The sequence below is a fragment of the Oncorhynchus mykiss genome, chromosome 8 (genome assembly GCF_057628025.1).
Source record: "Oncorhynchus mykiss isolate SJ-2025 chromosome 8, ASM5762802v1, whole genome shotgun sequence".
Classification (NCBI taxonomy): Eukaryota; Metazoa; Chordata; class Actinopteri; order Salmoniformes; family Salmonidae; genus Oncorhynchus; species Oncorhynchus mykiss.
The window spans coordinates 37,033,503-37,055,927 of NC_143029.1; the positions used below are offsets into that span (position 1 = coordinate 37,033,503).

At 44.1% G+C, this 22,425-nt stretch overlaps 1 protein-coding gene across 1 annotated transcript; it reads right to left on the minus strand.

The window, feature by feature from the left end:
- Positions 1-11,058: 11,058 nt before the first annotated feature.
- On the minus strand, positions 11,059-18,942 carry LOC110529872 (bone morphogenetic protein 2). The gene is made up of 3 exons (XM_021612508.3): positions 18,378-18,942; positions 17,016-17,383; positions 11,059-12,364 (listed from the first exon to the last, which is right to left on the minus strand). Exons 2-3 carry the CDS (start codon positions 17,368-17,370, stop codon positions 11,439-11,441), a joined length of 1,281 nt encoding a protein of 426 aa, XP_021468183.2. The 5' UTR covers positions 17,371-17,383; positions 18,378-18,942; the 3' UTR covers positions 11,059-11,438.
- Positions 18,943-22,425: the final 3,483 nt, after the last annotated feature.

Below are 22,425 nucleotides of genomic sequence, written 5' to 3' on the forward strand. Positions count from 1 at the left end.
ATAACAACCTCTCCCTCAACATGATCAAGACAAAGGAGATGATTGTGGACTACAGAAAAAAGGCGGGCCGAACAGGCCCCCATTAACATCAACGGGGCTGTCGTGGAGCGGGTCGAGAGTTTTATGTTCCTTGGTGTCCACATCACCAACCAATATTATGCTCCAAACACACCAAGACAGTCGTGAAGAGAGCACGACAATACCTTTTCCCCCTCAGAAGACTGAAAAGATTTGTTATGGGTCCCCAGATCCTCAGAAAGTTCTACAGCTGCACCATCGAGAGCAACCTGACCGGTTGCATCACCGCCTGGTATGGTAACTGCTCGGCATCTGACCGTAAGTGTCACGACTTCCGCCGAAGTTGGCTCCCTGTTCGGGCGGTGCTCGGCAGGCGTCGTCACCGTCCTACTAGCCGCCACCGATCCCTTTTTTGTTTGTCTGTTTGTTTTGTCTTATTAGTTTCACCTGTGTTCTGTTGTATAGCTTAATGAGCGTCCCTATTTTAAGTACGTGTACCCGCCCTGGTTTTGTGCGGGATTGTCTTTATGTTACGTGTGTGCGTTTTTAGGTAGAGGTGGTTATATTTTCTGGACTTGGCACCCTGTGTTTTTGGGTAGTCACTGTGTTGTCCCGTGCCAAATGAAAGAGCACTTTTCACAACTGGAACTCTCTGCGCCTGATTCCTTCACCCACCAAGTCCCGCGTGACAGTAAGGCGCTACAAAGGGTAGTGCATACGGCCCAGTACATCACTGGGGCCAAGCTTCCTCCCATCCAGGACCTACAGTTGAAGTCGGAAGTTTACATACACCTTAGCTAAATACATTTAAACTCAGTTTTTCACAATTCCTGTCATTTAATCTTGGTAAAAATTCCCCATCTTAGGTCAATTAGGATCACCACTTTATTTTAAGAATGTGAAATGTCAGAGTAATGGTAGAGAGAATGATTTATTTCAGCTTTTATTTCTTTCATCACATTCCCAGTGGGTCAGAAGTTTACATACACTCAATTAGTATTTGGTAGCATTGCCTTTAAATTGTTTTGGGTCAAATGTTTCGGATAGCCTTCCACAAACTTCCCACAATAAATTGGGTGAATTGTGGCCCATTCCTCCTGGCAGAGCTGGTGTAACTGAGTCAGGTTTGTAAGGCCTCCTTGCTTGCACACGCTTTTTCAGTTCTGCCCACAAGTTTTCTATAGGGTTGAGGTCAGGGCTTTGTGATGGCCACACCAATACCTTGACTTTGTTGTCCTTACGCCATTTTGCCACAACTTTGGAAGTTTGCTTGGGGTCACTGTCAATTTGGAAGACCCATTTGTGACCAAGCTTTAACTTCCTGACTGATGTCTTGAGATGTTGCTTCAATATATCCACATAATTTTCCTTCTCATGATGTCATCTATTTTGTGAAGTGCACCAGTCCCTCATGCAGTAAAGCACCCCCACAACATGATGCTGCCACCCCCATGCTTCACAGTTGGGATGGTGTTCTTCGGCTTGCAAGCCTCGCTCTTTTTCCTCAAAACATAAAGATGGTCATCATGGCCAAACAGTTCTATTTTTGTTTCATCAGACCAGAGGATATTTCTCCAAAAAGTATGATCTTTGTCCCCATGTGCAAACCGTAGTCTGGCTTTTTAATGGCGGTTTTGGAGCAGTAGCCTTTCCTAGCTGAGCGGCCTTTCAGGTTATGTCGATATAGGACTTGTTTTACTGTGGATATAGATACTTTTGTACCTGTTTCCTCCAGCATCTTCACATGGTCCTTTGCTGTTGTTCTGAGATTGATTTGCACTTTTCACACCAAAGTACATTCATCTCTAGGAGACAGAACGTGTCTCCTTCCTGAGCGGTATGATGGCTGCCTGGTCCCATGGTGTTTATACTTAAGTACTATTGTTTGTACAGATGAATGTTGTACCGTCAGGCGTTTGGAAATTGCTCCCAAGGATGAACCAGACTTGTGGAGGTCTACAATTGTTTTTCTGAGTTCAGCCAATATTTATTTTGAGTTCCCCATGATGTCAAGCAAAGAGGCACTGAGTTTGAAGGTAGGCCTTGAAATACATCCTCAGGTACACCTCCAATTGACTCAAATGATGTCAATTAGTCTATCAGAGGCTTCTAAAGCCATGACATCATTGTCTGGAGTTCTCCAAGCTGTTTAAAGACACAGTCAACTTCTGACCCACTGGAATTGTGATACAGTGAATTATAAGTGAAATAATCTGTCTGTAAACAATTGCTGGAAAAATGACTTGTGTCAAAGACAAAAAAGATGTCCTAACCAACTTGCCAAAACTATAGTTTGTTAGCCACCGGATTACTTACATTGTCACCCCACCATTTGTTTTTTACACTGCTGCTACTCGCTGTTTATTTTCTATGCATAGTCACTTCAGCCCTACCTACATTACCTCGACTCATTACCCCCTGTATATAGCCTCGTTATTGTTATTCTGTTGTGTTCGTTTTTATTATTTTTTGTTTTAGTTTATTTGGTCAATATTTTCTTAACTCTTTATTGAACTGCACTGTTGGTTAAGGGTTTGTAAGTAAGCATTTCACTGCAAGGTGTTGAATACAACACATGTTGTATTCAGTGCCGGTGACAAATAAAGTTTGAATTGATTTGATTTGACTTAGGTGCTTTGAGATAGCAAGATGGCAAGTTTCAAGACTGATATTCTAGCCAGAATTACTTACTTATGTCACGCCCTGACCATAGAGCGCCCTTGGTTCTCTATGGTGTAGTAGGTCAGGGCGTGACTAGGGGGTGTTCTAGCTCAATATTTCTATGTTAGTGTTTTGTATGGTTCCCAATTAGAGGCAGCTGGTAATCGTTGCCTCTAATTGGGGATCATATTTAGGTAGCCATTTTTCCCACCTGTGTTTGTGGGATATTGTTTTGTGTTTGTGCACCACTACTTTCATGTTTCGTTATTGGTTTATTGTTTAAAGTTTAAAGTTTCACCGTAATAAAGATGTGGAACTTCAATCACGCTGCGCCTTGGTCCCGTCCCTATTACGATCATGACAACTTAATAAATCTTCTTTGTTCCTAGCTTTCCACAAAAGTACGCCACTGCTGCCGATCCTCAGCCTTTATGGAGATGGCTTTCCAAGACAGGCCACAGTCCTTGATCTCCATCTTCAATCTAGTCAGAAGAGAACTGAGGAATGTTATTATCATCATGAATGTTTTGGTGCCATGGAACATACTGTATCTTTGTGAACTTGATCAATGCTCTTGTCCCATTCAAAATCCTGCACCCCCCATTAAAGACTAAACCCCACCGTGAGTTTCCGCTTTATAACGTAGAGCACTTTGAACTGGAGAAAAGTACTATAAGAACGCAACTTATGACACGATAATTCTCAGCTCAGACTAACTATCTCTCAGTGGATGGTACTCTAGGTCACATTATTGTAACATATTGGTTGTTGCCATCTACTGGCTAAAGCCAGATGAGAAAGGCCTCATATTTACAATCTGTGTACTCATCACAAAATAATGGTTTTGGTTCCTCGCTAATATTCAGAGTTAATTTTGCCATGCAAACATTTGTTTCTTTCACGCCATATTGTCTGCTGTTTGATCCTCTGAGTGGGTGTGGTATTTCTTGAACATTTTCAAACACCTACCAGGTGGTTCTCTTTCTTTCCTTCATTTAATTCAATTTCATTTTCATAACGCTTCTTCTTTCATTTGTGTTTCCGAAACCTCGCCAGCCAGTCCTGCGCATGCGCTCAGCTGTTCGTCTCAGAGCGTGCATGAATGCTTGACAGTATTTGGAGAGTGCTATCTGGGATTCTAGGGACATCCCTACCCCAAACCCTAAACTTAACCCCTACCCTTACCTAACCCTTATTTTAACCATTTTACATTTCAACTTTAATGTGGTGAGGATGTCCCACTTACTAAATGTTATTCCTAACAGTTACTAGTTACCTGTCCAAGATTGTAATTAGTAATGTAACTTTTGGATTACCCAAACTCAGTGATGTAATCTGATTACTTTCAATTAGTTTTGGATTACTTTCCCCATAAGAAACATTGGAACAAGACAAAAAGGATCAAGTGCATTTGTTGTGTCACCATAGTGGTCTCTGACTTCTGGTCAGACTTGCAACCTTGAATTAGCACATATTTTCAATGATGAATTTAATGTCAATGAGAAAACAGAAAGGTGTAAACAGAATGTATTTTTTCGCAAACATCCTAGTCATCTACTTTTTCAAAAGTATCTGTAATCTGATTACAATATTTTTGCAGGTAATGTAACTGATTACAGTCAATGTTTTTGTGTTGTAATCTTACTACATGTAATGAGTTACTCCCCAACCCTGGTCCCAAGGATCCCAGATAGCAAGGACCGAATTTGGGGGAACAAGGATGAAGGCACAGGGGCACGCAGAATTTGTGTTTTGGTTTGGAATTTGGCCTATGTGAATTAGTGAATAAACTTTTGATAGAAGTACTGCAATGTAGGTGCCAGTGGAGGCTGGTGGGAAGAGTTATAGGAGGACGGGCTCATTGTAATGACTGGAAGGGAATCAATGGAATGCTATCCAACACATCAAACATATGGAAACCATGTATGACTCCATTCCATTTATTCCGTTCCATCCATTACAATGAGCCCGTCCTCCTGTAACTCCTCCCACCAGCCTCCACTGGTACGTACTGTATGTTGAGAAGGGTGTTTACCCAGTATATTTTCTTATTTAGACATATGATTATGAGGTGTGTATTATGTTATTTCATGTGCTTTTTACTGAGGGTAATTACACGTTCTTATCAAGGCACAAGGCGAGACCCAAATGCAGACACAGGAGGCAGATGGTTGGAGTCTTACAATGTTTATTAATCCAAAGGGGTAGGTAAGAGAATGGTCATGGACAGTCAAAAATGTCCAAACCAGATCAGAGTCCAGGAGGTACAGAGTGGCAGACAGGCTCGTGGTCAAGGCAGGCAGAATGGTCAGGCAGGTGGGTACAGAAACAGGCAAGGGTCAAAACCAGGAGGACTAGAAAAAGGAGGATGTAAAAAGCAGGAGAACGGGAAAAACGCTGGTTGACTTGGAAACATACAAGACAAAACTGGCACAGAGAGACAGGAAACACAGGGATAAATACACCAAGTGACACCTGGAGGGGGTGGAGACAAACACAAGGACAGGTGAAACAGATCAGGGCGTGACAGTTCTCCCCCCTATATAGTGGGTCATGGTAGGCTCCGAGGTGACGGTGTGGCCATGGGGGAGGTCCTATATACGGTTAATCTGTGTGTAGCATCTGGTGTTTTTTGCCAGTAGTGGATTGCATATGTGCAGACTGAGTTGACAGAAATGCAAGAAAGGCCCTAGTCCCTAGTCCTTTTGATGTAGTAACCTTTCAGTGTTGTGTTAGTTTTGACAGTCTTTTTGTGTATTAAAAAAATATATATTTTGTCAGCCTTCATTTGGTAGCACCTATTATTTAATAAGCCTACACCTGATTTTGCAACTTGAATTTTTCCTCCTGTTACGACAGTGAGGCATGTTACTACCAATCACTACAATTCAGCGTTGGTCTTTTCAACCTTGGTCCATTCAGCCTTGGTCTTTTCAGCCTTGGTCTTTTCAACCTTGGTCTTTTTAGCCTTGGTCTTTTCAGCCTTGGTCTTTTCAACCTTGGTCTTTTTAGCCTTGGTCTTTTCAGCCTTGGTCTTTTCAACCGAAGGCTGTCTTCGATAAGTCCTGAAACGTGTGATATACTGAATAAGAACAGCTACCATATACAGTATATCATGTGCCAAAATGAAATTTACAGTTCAGTAGATTAACATTCATCAACGTGGCGTGCTGGGCTTGTCATGTAGTCATTCTGGCTGATTTCTCAGCTTCCTGCTACTAAGATGGAGAACGCTACCCATAACCACACTAACTCCACTTCTTCACAACCCTTCATATGGATCTAATTCCTCCCTCCCTCCCTCCCCCCTCCCTCCCTCCCCCCTCCCTCCCTCCCTCCCTCTCTCTTTATTTTTCTCTCCCTCTCTCCCTCTCTCTCCCTCCCTCTCTCTTTATTTATTTATTTTATCTCTCGTTCTCTCTTTATTTCTCCCATTGTCTTTCGACTCTTTTTCCCCTTCTAACTCACCCTACCTCTAGTTCTCACTCTTTCCATCCATCCCTCTCTCTCTCGCTCCCTCCCTCTCTCCCCTCTCTTGACTCAACTTCTCTCCCTCTATCATTCTGACTCGGTTCACAGACAGACAGACAAACAGACAGACAGACAGACAGACAGACAGACAGACAGACAGACAGACAGACAGACAGACAGGCAGACAGACAGACAGACAGACAGACAGACAGACAGACAACAAAGTTACAGATTCTCACATTCAAAGCCTTGAGGGCGTCTTGTAGACACTTGAAGTCAAGAATGAAAGACAGTCTGATGCACAGTTTCAACAGCTTTATTGAAACATGTTAAGAATGTATAAGTTACTGAATTTGCCTTCATGATGATATGAGATTTGATGTGTTTTTCTACACTTGTGTATTTCGTCATGCTTTACTATAGAGCCATGATCTTCCTAAATACATGTTCAATAAATAAATACTAAATCATGCCTTTATAAACTGTTTGCCAAAATATTATGAATAGTTAATGGACCCATGATGTCAGTTTGTTCATTGCTACACGTTCTGTTTTCTCACTCTGCTGATGCCAGAGAGAGGCAGATCCACGTAACATGCAAACAGGAGAAACTGGGACGAGACTTAATGTGGAGGTGAATAAAGCCACGTTTTTTTTGTTGTGAAGACTCCTGTAGTAAATGTGATCTTTAGCTGCTGGATAAAATGGTCACCTAACCCACAACCCCCAAGTTAGACCGTCATGGCATAAAACTATGACACATGGCTCCCTATTGGTCTATTGTTGAATCCACTGTACACTGGCTCCCTATTGGTCTATTGTTAAATCCATTGTACACTGGCTCCCTGGAATGGACTGATGTCCATCCATGTTACCTTGAGGGTAGTACGCAGCCTACAATGTAGCGTACAATAGCTTAGCAGTGTTCTGCCAATGACTAGGCCCTTGACAATGCATCGGGACGTAGCACCACTACCATGAGAAGTCCCTAACACTCGGTCTCCTCCCCCTCAGCCAGAGGTAATGGCTCCAGCATGCCACTCTTGTCTGCTCCACTGTGATTGTATGGATGATTTAGCACTTATGGTAATGGCAGTAGCAGAGCATATTTTAGGAACAACTTAGAGATAGCTTTTAGCAACACCACTGAGTCATTTCCTACTAGCCTCGTACACACACGCACACTTAAACACACACGTACGCACGCACGCACACACACACACACACGCACACACGCACACACACACGTACAATGGAATAAAAGACTACATAAGAATAAGTACCATCATCTCTCCCAGTGATTCTGGAAAATCCATTTCCATATTTTGTCTCCTCTTGACTGTGTGGACGAATGCTGGCCTGTTTGATGTGTTCAGAGCTGCAGCACAGATGCCACAGTTTCAGCTATGTGGGACGTCATCTCACTGACGCTTCTGGGAAAACAGAAGAAGCGCCGTGCAGTGCACCACCTCTAAAATTAGAGTGCGGCACATGAAGAAGAAAAAAAAAAAACGGAAAGAAAGTACGACTCACAAGTGACCACCGGTCCTCCCCGCATCTCTGTGTTTTAGCGTTCCGCCCTGCCTGGCACGAGGCCGGGGTAGAGATCTCCCATACCGACGGATGGGGCACTTCGCTGCATCAGAGGTGCACGGCACGCCACATACTTTCCAAACACAGCACCGCCAGAAATCTGGAAGTCTGATTTTATAACCCTCATGGTTTTGTTTGACGGAGATGCAGATACTTTTGGTGTGGTTCAAACACAGCTAAAATAATGGGCCTGCCACGCCAGTTAGAGCGAGGGTCCCGCTCTCCCTCTCTCAGTGGAATGCTCACCAGTGCTGTGGCCGTTCTGTTGTGTGTTTGTATGTCAAGCTAAAAGAAAGACGCACACCTTTAACTTATTTACCAGATGCTCAGGAAAATTAAAAAAAAACAACCAGCTTCAACTTTGCAGAGTGGTTTTGTTCAAAGCCTGTGTAGCAGTGAATGAGAGCCGGTTTAACCAATAATATCTTACGTTTCTCTTGTTGGTTTTATTTAAACCATTTTACATGGGCATAACAGACACCTACACACACAGCCTTAGCTGGCAGTCTGAAGTGCTCATTTAGTCTGTCCTAATATAACAGGGGATTCACTTTGTATTGTCATCAACAGCTTATGGCAAAGTGACTAGTCTGCTAGTCAGAGCTGTGTGATGAAGTGAGTCATAGCAAATCATTACAACCAAGACCTTTAACCTCGGTCCCGTAAGAAAGGAAGGAGAGGAGGCAGGTTTAGGGGGGATGGGGGTTGTTTAAAAATGGTCCCTAGAGGGAGGGTCTGATACTAACTGTGCCCTAAAGCTAGCCCCTGGGGGGTGAGAAACACTGGCTGACTCAGAGTACCAGAACCAAGTGCAGTTGGATCAGGGAGCAGGGGGGGGGGGGTTCAGGAGCACGCCCCATGTGTCCCCCACCCTGGGAGCAGTGTTTCCACCCAACCCAATGAAAGGTTTATAGACTGCAGCTATAAAGGCAAACCACTAAATCTAACACTGTTTTAACACAGCCGTTTTCTTCCAACGCCCTCTCCCTCTCTCCTCCTATCCTTCTCTTCTGACCTAACAGTGTTGGCAGTGAGGGGGGGGGGGGGGGTAAATTTTACTGTTGAATGTTTAGTTGATTTTCATCAAATGCTCATTAACTGTGCCAGTGAAGTGACTTCCTTCTGAAGTCCATTAAAATGGTACGCTGAGAGGGAGGCGGGGGAGGGGGGGGCAGAGAGGCAGGTAAGCAGGCAGAAAGGCAGGGAGGCATGGAGGGAGGGAGGGAAGAAGGTAGGGAGGCAGGCAGACGGGTGGTGCTACTGGCAGGGCTATAGGAGACCATGTGCTGAGCTGAGTTCTGTGGTTGGGGTCTACATTACAGAAATGGAAACCAGATGGGAAATCTGGGGGGAACGGATGCAAGGTCAAATAAAATAACACGTGTAAGCCAGGGGATTGAAACTGATGTGTGGACAAGGACTGCTCTGGCAAGAAATGACTGCCTGTTGCGTCACCCAGGTGGGTGTTGGGTAAGAGTAGGTATTAGGTCACCTTTCTATCTGTTGCACAACAAGTCAATAGACACAATGGCAAAATATCTGAAAAAGTCATTATCTTAGGACTTACAGACTTAAGGATAAGACATTTCCCCATTTCTACTGTCAACGGTTTGGAAATGTAACTGCTGTAGTATTAAATGAAAGCATGTATTTGTTCAAATGTACAGTTTCTTCCCCGAAGAAAAAGCAAGTCTTTGTATAGCTGATTAAAAACACAACCATGTTGGGCTGCTCTCTGCAAACGAGTGCATGCATGTGTCTGAGTTTGAAACCAACATTCCATGGTTCCAATGTGTGCTCGTATAAAACAAATTATATTGAGAGATTCTTGAGACGACTTGTGTTCCGTTCCAAACCCTGTTTGATGCAAACATAGCAGAAAGAAAGTCTGTGAAACTCCACAATCATTCCTCTCTCTCTTTCTCTCTCTGCCTCTCTCTTTCTCTCACTCTCTCGTTATCTACCCCCAGCAGTGTGGCTACAGTATGTATTTCCGCTGTCTCGTTTCAAACCGCTCCAAGTCACTCCATTTAGGGCTGAGGGACTGCACTACTTCTCCGAGAACAATACAAGTATTAAGATATTCATCCTAACCTTCATGCCCGTGCTGTCTTGGACATACGATATGTTTGGTTCTTGCTATCGCATCCTGCCATTATCTGTCCCTATGAATAAAATATGAGCAATAATCCCCTGTTGTTGGTCAATGACAGTGTTGTTTGTGTTAGTGTTCATTCATTTCCCTTACAGACCTATTCCGGCGAGGGTTTTCCCGGTGGTGCCAAAAACACAACAGAAGAAGAATAGGAGACCGAGATGACAAAAGGAAGGTGGCCAAAAACACGTAGGGGTAGAATGTGTCTGAACATGTGCAATATGTAGCAGGTACACCGGTGTGTGCCTGTTTGTTTATCTTTATTAATTAAAGCAGCTGTAGACCTCATGTCTCGCCGAGGGCCTATTGGCGTCTCTGTCTCCTAGCTCGCTGTCGTGTCTCAAATCGCACAGTAAACAAACTCACAGCACAGGCGCTCTTCAAATCCCTCGCACACCGACAGACAACTCAGGTTGTTTGTTTTCTCTCTCTACTTCTCCACCCGCTCTCTCTCTCTCTCTCTCTCTCTCCATCTCTCTATCTCTCTCTCTCTCTCTCTCCATCTCTCTCTCTATCTCTCTCTCTCTCTCTCTCCATCTCTCTCTCTCTCCATCTCTCTCTCTCTCTCTCTCTCTCTCTCTCTCCATCTCTCTCTCTATCTCTCTCTCTCTCTCCATCTCTCTCTCTCTCTCTCTCTCTCTCTCTCTCCCTCCCTCTCTCTCTCTCTCTCTCTCTCTCTCTCTCTCTTTTAAATGAACTATTCCCAGGGGTTAACTTTTACCTCAGCCTTCATTCCCAGGGATCTGTACAACGCCATGTAGCGGAGGCAAACATCTCGCTGTGTTTTCCTTAGTCCTCCCCAGAGACCTTATAACATCTGTATAGATGTAACTACCCTGGACCCTGCTGTGATTCTATACCCCATTGCAGGCCATTACACCACACTTACACTGACCCTTTTCAAAACACACCACCATGCTCCAGCTATGTTTATCATAGTAGCTGTAAATGCTTCATCTAGGCAATTCAGTTTTAGAGAGTTAGCTTTTAACCTGGTCTTGTTTTTTTGGGGGGGGGGTCGCAGCTAATTTATGTGGGAGAGGTTTGTAGCTCCGTTACCTTTTCCACCCCTTGACATCCTTAGTGTGATTTGAATGTTTTCAAACACACGTTGTGAAGTCAGCTGGACATGTTGGGGGACAATTAGAACAACCAAAGTGTTTTCTCGCGATAAATACACATGATTTATTTACAAACAAAGTGGTTATAATAGAAATAAATACAAAATAAAAATCTGAGCATTATACTTCATGTGGTATTGCACCCAATTCGAAATGTACATCAGATATACATTTTCAAAACCAGTAAAGGATTATTCCTCCAAGTAAAATATTTATTTTTCCCAACTTTAACTAGACATAAATATATTCATATATAGTTATTTGTACTTCTTCTCCCAAAATAGCTCTGTTTGTGTATTTTCTTTCATTTAAATAAAACATTTTCATTGGGAAACCGGGTGTCCATATAGCCTCACACTCTACGTCCTTCTCAGTCTCCATCCCTTCATCCCATCCCTCTCTCTCTCTCTCTGTATGTCTCACCGGCAGCCACACCCCTCCACCACCATGTCCTGGTAGTTTTTGAGGATGACCTTCTCATACTCGTCCAGATAGAGCAGTGATATGGGGCTGAGCTCTGTGGGCACGCAGCACGCCCGGGGGATGTTGGAGTTCACAGAGTTGACCAGCGTCTGAACGATGGCGTGGTTGGTGGAGTTGAGGTGGTCGGCCAATGGGAAGGGACATACCCCGTGGCAGTAGAAGGCATGGTAGCCAGGGGGCGCCACTATCCACTCGTTCCAGCCCACTTCGCTGAAGTCCACGTCGAGTTCGTGTCTGTGGCAGTTGGCCTTGTGTTGATGCTTCCTCCTCTGTTTCCTGTGGCCTGCTGCCTGTCTCTTGTCCCTGTGCAGCACCGCGTTCCCCCGCCCGTCATGACTGTAGGTCACCAGCAGGGGTCGAGCCTGGGGCCATGAGTCCTGGTCCTCGTGGAGGGAGCGGCTCACCCTGACGTGCCTGCTCTGTCTCCGGGCCTCCTCGTCCCCCTGGGTGTCTGGGTGGAACACCTCCACCATGAATCCGTGGTTGTGGCTCCCCCCGGAGGACCACTGGGACACGGCGGGGCTGACGTCGAAGCTTTCCCAACGGCTCAGAGAATCCTGCACCAGCCGAGTGTCCAGGAGGCGCGTCAGGGGTTCCCCACGGGGAGATGCAGGGGCTCCAAACACCTCGTACACGTTGATACGATGGATGCCACCAACACTGGTACTGGTATTGGTACTGGAGCGGTTACTGCTGTTGTGACTGGTGTTACTGGTGGGAGCTGCTGTGGCCCCCAGGACCTGGTCCCTGTAGACCCGGAGCTCTGCAGAGGTGATGAGCTCTTCTCCAGGGATGGAGGTGAGATTGAAGAAGAACTGCTGGGTGGTCCTGCCCTTCAGACTTGCCAGAGCCTCCATGGATTCTACAATCGAGAAGGAGAAGGAGAGAGTAAGGGTCAGTGGATGATGTTGACATAGAAATTCATGTCTTTTTTTTAACTATAAAGGTTGTAGAGTCACTCCATGACGGACCAAGATTTACCGTCTTAACAAACGGGTTGTCTTTCCATAGCTCACTAAAACACACACACGTGTGCGCGCACGCATGCACGCACACACACACACACACACAAGAAAACGACTGGCCGTGTGTGGGTGTAGATCATTGTCGTCATACACACACACTCACTAACTCCAAGAGCATGAGTCAATGTAAAGGGAACAGGTTACAATTATGACCATCCAGCTGCAACATTGCCAGGTTCATACATTTCACCATGACATCAAAGCAGTGGCGTTCCCATGTATTGATAAGATCTAGCAGGGAACAGTGATAGCCTCTAACCATTATGCCATTATACCAGCATGCAAGGCCACTAAATACCATAGAGAATGTTCTGCCCTTTACGATTTGTTTGCTACATGGAGTCCTTTTTTTATTGGATGTGTGGATAAAGCCCACCATGGAATCATCAAAGCTAGATTATTATGACATAATGAAAGGCCATAGGGAAGTATATCTCATTTATCTTAGGGTGTGTTCATACATTTAACCTGGAGTGCCAGAGAGCGCTCAGAGTGCGCTCTGGGCGTTCGTAAATTCAGAGCGTTGTCAGATTGTCCATTCGTAAATTCAGAGCGTTTTGTTTTCTGGAGCGTTCAGAGCGCCCACTGGATGCTCTGGCCGAGGTTTGTTCGGAGCGTTCTGACCTCACAACGGCAGTCATGCACCCAAGCTAACTGGCTAACTTTGGCTAGCTTGCTAGCTACTTCCAGACACATAATGAGAGAACACCCAACTCTGAGCATTTTACTCACCCTAGCAGAGCTGGTTTGGCTGCAACTATTTAATTACGTTTTTTTTCCCGACCGTTTACTGACACCGGACATATTCAAGGGGTGTTGAGCGTTCGTAAATTTGCCAGTTATTCTGCGCTCTGGCACACTCAGACGAGAGTGCTCTGAAATGGTAGATAGTAGAGTAGATAGTAGAGTAGATAGCCCGAGTGAATTTACAAACGCACCCATGTTTTCCACACCTTTTTTGGAGCAATCTATAGCAAAACGTGTTATTACTCTGGGCAATATTTGGCTTGATTGATAATTACATTTAGTGATGTCAGATACATGACAATGTCAACACTTTTATTTTTTTGATTGTAGTCAAGCGTTGAACATTTACCTTTATGTGTTTTACAGATGGTACAAAGACAAGATTGTTATCTGTTTGGAGTGGTAAAATGAACACCAACTTTGAACTCAGGGCTTTTTCAAAGGAGGCATTTAGGAAATTCCACCCTCTCATCCTAAATCTCCCTCCAGAAGCACAAAGACCTCAAATAGGCCTATCACTCCTTATTGATGTGGGAAAACCCCTCCTGTCTACTTCTCTCTTCAAATCCCTCTCTCCTTCTCTCTTTTGGCCCACTCACTCCAAAATGCCTCGTTCCCCTCTTTCTCCTCAGCCCCAAATCTCCCTCTCCCCTTCTATCTCTCTCTTCAACCCAAATCCCCCCTCTCTCTCTCTTTAGCCCCAAATCTCTCTTTTTATTCTGCCCCCTCCTCTCTCTCTCTCTCCCTCTCCCCGCTCCCCCCCCCCCTCTCTCTCTCTCTCTCTGTCTCTCTCTCTCCTCCTCTCCATCTCCCCATCTCTCTCTACTCCTCTCCATCTCTCCATCTCTCTCTCCTCCTCTCCATCTATCTCTCTCTCTCTCTCTCTCTCTCTCTTTGTCTCTCTCTCTCTCCATCTCTCTCTCTCTCTCTCAATCTTTGTCTCTCTCTCTCTCCATCTCTCTCTCTCTCTCTCTCTCTCTCTCTCTCTCTCTCTCCAGATCCCTGCTGTGTGAGTGAAGTGGGTGCTGCGCTGCGTGTGAACAACATGTCAGGGCTTGTCTAAGAGTTGTGAACCACAGATATGAGTGTATCAACATTCCTAATTTGTTTTTCCGCTGCGTGCCAAAAACAAAAGATAACGGCTAATGTTAGGTCATTCATCTCTGCCTGTCTCTGGCAGCCGGTGCCTGTGTTAGGCCTGGAAATATTATGTTTGGCAAAGAAAATGGTTCTTTTTGAAACACCAATATCACAAAAAAAATGAATAATCCCTCTGAAATGAACATCAAGGAAGAGATGTGGTGCATCGATAGGGCTTCGGGATTTTACGTTTTGTTTTACATGTGTAGCTACACGTCTATGACACGTATAGGGCCTCCACTCTTCCCACTTACACCATGGGAACAATTTAAAAATCCTGAACCATGCTACGCTGGAGCACAGGATAAAAAGACAGGAGGAAGCAAGGAGGATAAACAACTAAACATGGCTGAAAAGTATTCCAAGGTGCGGAGTGCGGAGTCGAGCGGCAGTTTACAGTAGTGGAGCGAGGGGTCTCAGTCCTAGTCACCATGGCAGCCAGCCGGTGTGGTGTTTGTAGTGTGTCTGTGATGTCCATATTGTGTCAGTGGTGTTTGTAGGGTGTCCGTGGTGTTTGTTGCGTGTCCGTGGTGTTTGTAGGGTGTCCGTGGTGTTTGTCGTGTGTCCATGGTGTTTGTAGGGTGTCCGTGGTGTTTGTCGTGTGTCCGTGGTGTTTGCAGTGTGTCCGTGGTGTTTGTCGTGTGTCAGTGATGTTTGTAGTGTGTCAGTGGTGTTTCTAGGGTGCCAGTGCTGTTTGTGGTGTGTCAGCGGTGTTTGCAGTGTGTCAGTGCTGTTTGTAGTGTGTCAGTGATGTTTGTAGTGTGTCAGTGGTGTTTGTAGTGTGTCCGTGGTGTTTGTAGTGTGTCAGTGCTGTTTGTAGTGTGTCAGTGCTGTTTGTAGTGTGTCAGTGATGTTTGTAGTGTGTCAGAGCTGTTTGTAGTGTGTCAGTGATGTTTGTAGTGTGTCAGTGATGTTTGTAGTGTGTCAGTGCTGTTTGTAGTGTGTCAGTGCTGTTTGTAGTGTGTCAGTGATGTTTGTAGTGTGTCAGTGGTGTTTGTAGTGTGTCAGTGATGTTTGTGGGGTGTCAGGGGTGTGTGTTGGGTGTCAGTGGCGTTTGTAGTGTATCAGTGGTGTTTGTAGTTTGTCAGTGTGTCCACTGGGTGTCATCCCTACCAGGCATCTGGGGAGGAGAACACCACCTATCCTGACTCAACCACTCCAACGAGTCATTCACTTTGTGGAAACTTCCCATGCAGTCAAACACTCGGGAGTCTGTGTAAAAGGCCATCCACGAATGCATTGGGCATGTACTGTACATACTGGAGCTAGCGCAAACTCAATTATAGGCCATATTCATTCTCAAAACAGATTTTTTTTAATCATTTTTAAATTAATTTAACCTTGATTCAACTAGGCAAGAACAAATTATTATTTACAATGACGGCCTACTCCGGCCAAACCCGGACGACGCTGGGCCAATTGTGCGCCGCCCTATGGCACTCCCAATCACGGCCGGTTGCGATACAGCCCAGGATCGAACCAGGGTCTGTAGTGACGCCTCTAGCACTGAGATGCAGTGCCTTAGACCACTACACTCGGGAGCCCCAAATAGACAGTACAGATGCATGAGGGGCGATGGTTTTCAAGCAATGAGAGGTTAAGGTTTACATGTTTGTTTATTGTTTTGGTCTGTTGTGTTGTAGCAGTGTAAATGAAATGCCCAGACTAGAAGGTTAGACATACTCTGAACACATGCAGACATCTCTACCCACGGTTACTATATTTTTGCATTTAGACCAATTGGCCCTTACTGAAACAATCATCTAGTTGGCATGCGTTTCTGAGGTATATAAATGTATGGTTTTATTGTGAAATATCGCAGTCAGCGATATATATATGTATATATATATATATGTAGCTATATAATAAGTATGTAATTATGGGGTTCTATTATTAGAAGGTGCATAATTACGCACGAAGAGCGATTGGAAAAGAATAACGTGCACCCCCCAAAACCAGAATGACTAAGTGACTGACTTTTCAGTCCTGTCTAAAAATGAGACGGAGCTCAGTCTGCCGCAGTGGCCTCTATCATAATGCGTGTGTAGACAGTGTAGTGTCATGTCATGTGTTATTGAAGTAGCAGCAGGGCGATGACTATCACCTACGCACACGCTCACCGCCCTTACTTTATCCCTCTGCTGAGTTGCGTGTCTGGAAAAACTGTTTTCAGGGCCCATGCAAACACCATAAATTATTAAGAAACAAATTACCCTTGTGATACCGCCAACCTTGATGTTGTGATGCCTGTTATAGCACAGTCAATGGAATGTTCCGGGTAACGGGTTGCATTAACTCATATTTGAGAGATTACTTTTCACTTCATCGTTGCACGTCAACCACTTCTCTATCGAACCCTGACAATGCGTTTATCTCGTTAGATTGTTAAATTACACTTGTTACTATAATATGATCTACTTACAACGGGGATGTGTCCCTGACGCGTGTCACTCTGTTAGGATGAGTGGGCCTGTCATAAAAAGTGTAATTGCTCTGAAAATCCTCCTCACACCACTGAGTCATGTTTAAATACAGGGTTGACATGTCTGAGGGAGCAGAGGTGCTCTACGTCGCCAGGTGAAATATGCCACTAATACGTACCTTCGTGGTGAAAGCTTCTAATCGTGTTGGCCTTGCTGGCGGCTCTCTCTGCGTGTCTCCCCATGCTCCGGGGCCGTTTAGTGCTGTGGTCTCCGTTCGCCGAGTGCATACGGTACAGGTCCACCATGTACTGGGGCACCACAGCCTGCCTGCTCGGGTTCGGCCTCCGTTTAAGTCCGAACATATTGAGGAGCCGCAGCTCAAACTCGTTAAGAAAGTTATCCGACTGCTCCGGGCTCTGCTTCCCGGACTCGCTGTACTTCCTCCGGCCGACCTCGGGGATAAGTCCCGCAGCGCCTCCTAGCAACACCTGAGCCAGCAGCAGTACCATGAGAGAACGAAACACGGCGACCATGGTCAGTCAGTCCCTGTGAGGAGAGGAGAGCAGCTTCTGTCAATACACAGGCGCCGCCGACGCGAGACATCGGCGGATCACTGTAAAATTACCCCAGATCAGCTGCGATACGCTGTTTTTTCTTCCACACAATGGGAATTATTATTCAAGGAAAATCAGGTTAAAAGTAATGGCACGTCACTTTGAAGTAAAGAGCAGAATGGTTGGGAATAACATCCCTGTGGACTATGCTAAGGGAAATGGGAGATTGATATTTTAACACATATAGGGGCAAAACTAAACCCCCAGCATATCAAGGTGAAGAAGGTATGAAAGAGAATTGTCTAACAAAAAAGGGGGGGAAGGTACAGGAAAGGAGAAAATCAAAGAAAACTGGAAGAAGAACAGAGAGAAGATGGCAGACAAAAGTCTGCAATTACAGAAACGATGAGAGGACGTGTTTGGTGAAGGTGTTTTAAAAAAAAATACAACATAGCCCTAAGAACACACAAAGTGTGAAAGAATGTAATCATCAAAACGTTTATAATAGAGACAATCGTCGCAGCAGTCAGACAGCGCTACGAGAGTCATTTGGTGAGGCTTTGACTGCAGTGTAGAGTTACTTCAAGGAGTTCGCAGGTGTGAGATCTGACGTGCGTATGCTGGCCAGGCGTACTCCACCGCGCAGACAAAGACATCAAAAACACCTAGGTCTAAATCAAAAAGTACACGACCTTAGAATACTACCACAAGATATTCATTTTACTGTGTATGTTTTGGAATTTGTGTGAACTTTCCCCCCAAAATACAGGCTTACAAAGTAGAAAAAAATAAACATCTTATGTGACAGCAGTTCATTTTAACTAAGTGTGTTTTCTTGAATAGAATTGGGAAATCACGAGACGGAAATTAGATCCAGAATACTCAGTGAATATATGTAGCCTAGTCTATGAGCGCTGTGCAACTTTCCCCTAAATATGAAAGTTGTCATTGACTTCAATAATGAGTACCTGTAACATTTTTTTTACCTGATAAGGAAGCGCTGTGTCCAGTCGTCCTTCCAGCTTTGGGCTCCAATAAATTCCACATTAATTCGTGTTTATTCCACGCGTTCCTTCTGTGGACGAAATACAGTCCGTCCACTGCTCCGATCGCCTCCTCTTTTGCACATATCTCCGCAGCTGGGAATCTGGAGACTTCTTGGTCAATAGAATAAAATAAAAGAAATGCCTACGTTCTATCTAAGCGGACTTGTGTAGGCAGAACCCATCGAAGTAAGTATAAAGAAGCGCCATTAAACATCTTCAAATGCTAACTTTAGAAGGATCAACTTTAGCAGAGAACGGGTGTGGAAGATTAAACTGTACTCTGTCCGTCGCTCCTTGTACTCTGTGTCTGTGGGTTGGGGAGCGTCACCTCTCTCTCCTGTGTGCGGCACACTGTAGCAGTCCAATTGATTGTTGCCTTTCCTTCCCCGGACGAGGCTTTTTGTTGTCCAGTGATGTCACCAACGCAGGGCTGTCATTCATGTCGATTCCAACCACCTCCTGTGCCTTTTCAACCAGTCACCAACAGTAGCCTGCTCATACTCGCGCTATGGACCTTTATATCTTTTGGCTTTTACAAAATGACTCAGATATGAGACTTTCTTTGACAACAGACTTTTATTCGTTTGTGTGATATAACATTGTTTATGTTGAAAGCATTAACATAAATAACGTGAGGTTTTCTTATCTATTTTTGTAAAATACTCATTGTTCTGCATTGTTCTAGTGTTCTTTCTCAATTTATGCAAAGCCAGACAACATTTTTACAAGTATTTCATTGTTGATCATTATAAAGTTTGTTTTTAAAAAATTGTAATAAGGTGTAACAGTTTCAAAACTAATTAGAGCAATTGCGCCATGTGGATGGACTATATTAATACAAATGCGTTATGCACACACAAACACACACACACACATACTCACACGTTTGTTTCACTATCTTTGTGGGGACCAAACAATTGATTTCTATTCAAAATCCTATTTTCCCTACCCCTTAAGCGAACCCTAACCTTAACCACAACCTCCTAACCCTAACCACTAACCCTAAATAGCCTTTTTCCGTGTGGCAACCAACGAAATGTCCACCACAAATTTTCTGTGTTTTACTATCCTTGTGAGGACACACACACACACACACACACACACACACACACACACACAAATTGGCCCAGTACTACCCAAGTGCAACTATTGTTAAAACTGCCCATATATGCCTACTGTACTCAATTATAAATACCGTGTGTATCTTAGGTCCCTATGGGTGATTGATCAACATGTGTTAATTCCTGGATTAAGCATGTTTTACAATTAGATAAAAATACATTGACAATGAGCTGGCAAATGTGTTGTCTTTGGTAGATTAGGGGGATTAGGGGCTGTATTGACTGTCCTATCCTACCCTCTCAGCGCTGACCTCTGAACTTCACCCCTAACTGGTATCCCTCCTGTCCTATCCTTTGTCCTGGGAAAAGGGACAAGACAAATATTGACAAAGTCCATAGTCTTCTCCAGGCTGGACCCAGTCGGTTTGAAAAGATGAATTGATTGCCTGAGAAAACAAACTGTAGCTGTGTTTGAGAGTCTAGTCCAGTCAAGCCCAGGTTGAACATCGAAATGAAGTAGTTGTTTCTCTCATCAGGTGTTCGAAGATGCTCCTCCATTTAACAGAGAGTGGATATTGTCAGTTACCAGCCCCCAGCAGCATAGTACAGCTAGGGGGAAGAGAAGCTGGGGTCCTTTGTTGATAGGTGTTGTTGGCTATATACAAGCCTATAGGCTTTACTCAACAACTCTGATGTTAGAGACATCTCCATGTGAAAACCCCTAATTGACTACAGCTAGTTATTTCCATTTGGTTAATGATGGTAGGGCAGAAGGTTGTGTTGTGACCAAAGCAACGGGCCTGTTTTGTTTGCTGAGATGGCAAAAGATTAAACCCAATTGAGATCAGAAGATATCTTTGTCTGCTTCTAGGACAATAACATTTTGTAAGGGATAATCCGCCTGAATCATCTACAGTTGAAGTCGGAAGTTTACATACATCTTAGCTAAATACATTTCAACTCAGTTTTTCACCATTCCTGTCATTTAATCTTAGTAAAAATTCCCTGTCTTAGGTCAGTTAGGATCACTACTTTATTTTAAGAATGTGAAATGTCAGAGTAATGGTAGAGAGAATGATTTATTTCAGCTTTTATTTCTTTCATCACATTCCCAGTGGGTCAGAAGTTTACATACACTCAATTCGTATTTGGTAGCATTGCCTTTAACTTGGGTCAGGTAGCCTTCCACAAGCTTCCCACAATAAGTTGGCTGAATTTTGGCCCATTCCTCCTGACAGAGCTGGTGTAACTGAGTCATGTTTGTTGGCCTCCTTGCTCTCACATGATTTTTCAGCTCTGCCCACAAATGTTCTATAGGATTGAGGTCAGGGCTTTGTGATGGCCACACCAATACCTTGACTTTGTTGTCCTTTTTTGTGCCATTTTGCCACAACTTTGGAAGTATGCTTGGGGTCATTGTTCAATTGGAAGACCCATTTGCCACCAAGCTTTAACTTCCTGACTGATGTCTTGAGATTTTACTTCAATATATCCACATAATTTTCCATGATGCCATCTATTTTGCGAAGTGCACCAGTCCCTCCTGCAGTAAAGCACCCCCACAACAGGATGCTGCCACCCCCGTGCTTCACGGTTGGGATGGTGTTCTTCGGCTTGCAAGCCTCCCCCTTTGTCCTCCAAACATAATGATGGTCATCATGGCCAAACGGTTCTATTTTTTTATCATCAGACCAGAGGACATTTCTCCAATAAATACGATCTTTGTCCCAGTGTGCAGTTGCATTTGCAAACCGTAGTCTGGCTTTTTTATGGTGGTTTTGGAGCAGTGTTTTTTTCCTTGCTGAGTGGCCTTTCAGTTTATGTCGATATAGGACTCGTTTTGATGTACTGCCAAATTCTCTAAAATGACGTTGGAGGCGGCTTATGATAGATAAATTAACATTCAATTCTCTGGCAACAGCTCTGTTGGACATTCCTGCAGTCAGCATGCCAATTGCACACTCCATCAAAACCTGAGATATATGTGGCGTTGTGTTGCGTGACAAAACTGTACTTTTTAGATTGGCCTTTTATGATCATGCTGTTTAATCAGCTTCTTGACATGCCACACCTGTCAGGGGGATGGATTATCTTGGCAAAGAAGAAATGTTCACTAACAGGGATGTAAACAAATTTGTGCACACCATTTGAGAGAAATACGTTTTTAGTGAATAGGGAAAATGTATTTAAGCTCATGGAAAATGAGACCAACACTTTACATGTTGCGTTTATATTTTTTGTTCTGTATACACACACACATACATTAATTAATTAATTCCAACATTCATTCATTCATTCACTCACAGAAACACACAACCTGGATGTCATAACACACCTAATGATATAATTGATCTAAAACAAACAAAATGGTCTAGATTGTTTTGTTTCCCTGAGTGCCACAGTTGGGTCACTAGTGTTGCCAAAACAGCACTTTGTGGTGCTCTAAACTGCCAGGCAAAAGTTGTTATTATTCAGATGCTTTGGATCAGGGATGGGCAACTTTGATAGCGAGGGGGCACAAAACATCTAGAGAAAATGTTGCAGTTTTAAAGCAAGTTTGCTGCAATTCTACACATTTTGCCATGGGGTGGAGAGAAGATTTTGCAATTTTATATCTCAATTCATGCGATTCCACTCATTTTGCCATGGGACAGAGAGAAATGTTAGCAGTGTTTAATATGATATCTGAGTGAGACGGACTAACAAAATCAATGGGGGCCACCCGGCCGGTAATTCAACCATTATATCAAGTTTAGATAGCTGGCCTCTAAGCTAATTTAGCAATCCAAAAAATGTTAGCTGACATATGCTGACTATCAGTGACAGACATAACAAACGTTTCAAAATTGCACCTTGTGTATTCTACTGTTCTATCTTGCAACAGTAAGTTGAGACCCTGACTGAGTTTTCCGAGGGCCATCGAAGGG

Bases quoted from the DNA above. Each gene is read 5' to 3' on its own strand.
- LOC110529872 (XM_021612508.3), bottom strand. From the start codon at position 17,370: ATGGTCGCCGTGTTTCGTTCTCTCATGGTACTGCTGCTGGCTCAGGTG. The intron at 12,365-17,015 runs GTACGTATTAGT...TCTCGATTGTAG, and splicing joins TAGAAGCTTTCACCACGAAG to AATCCATGGAGGCTCTGGCA.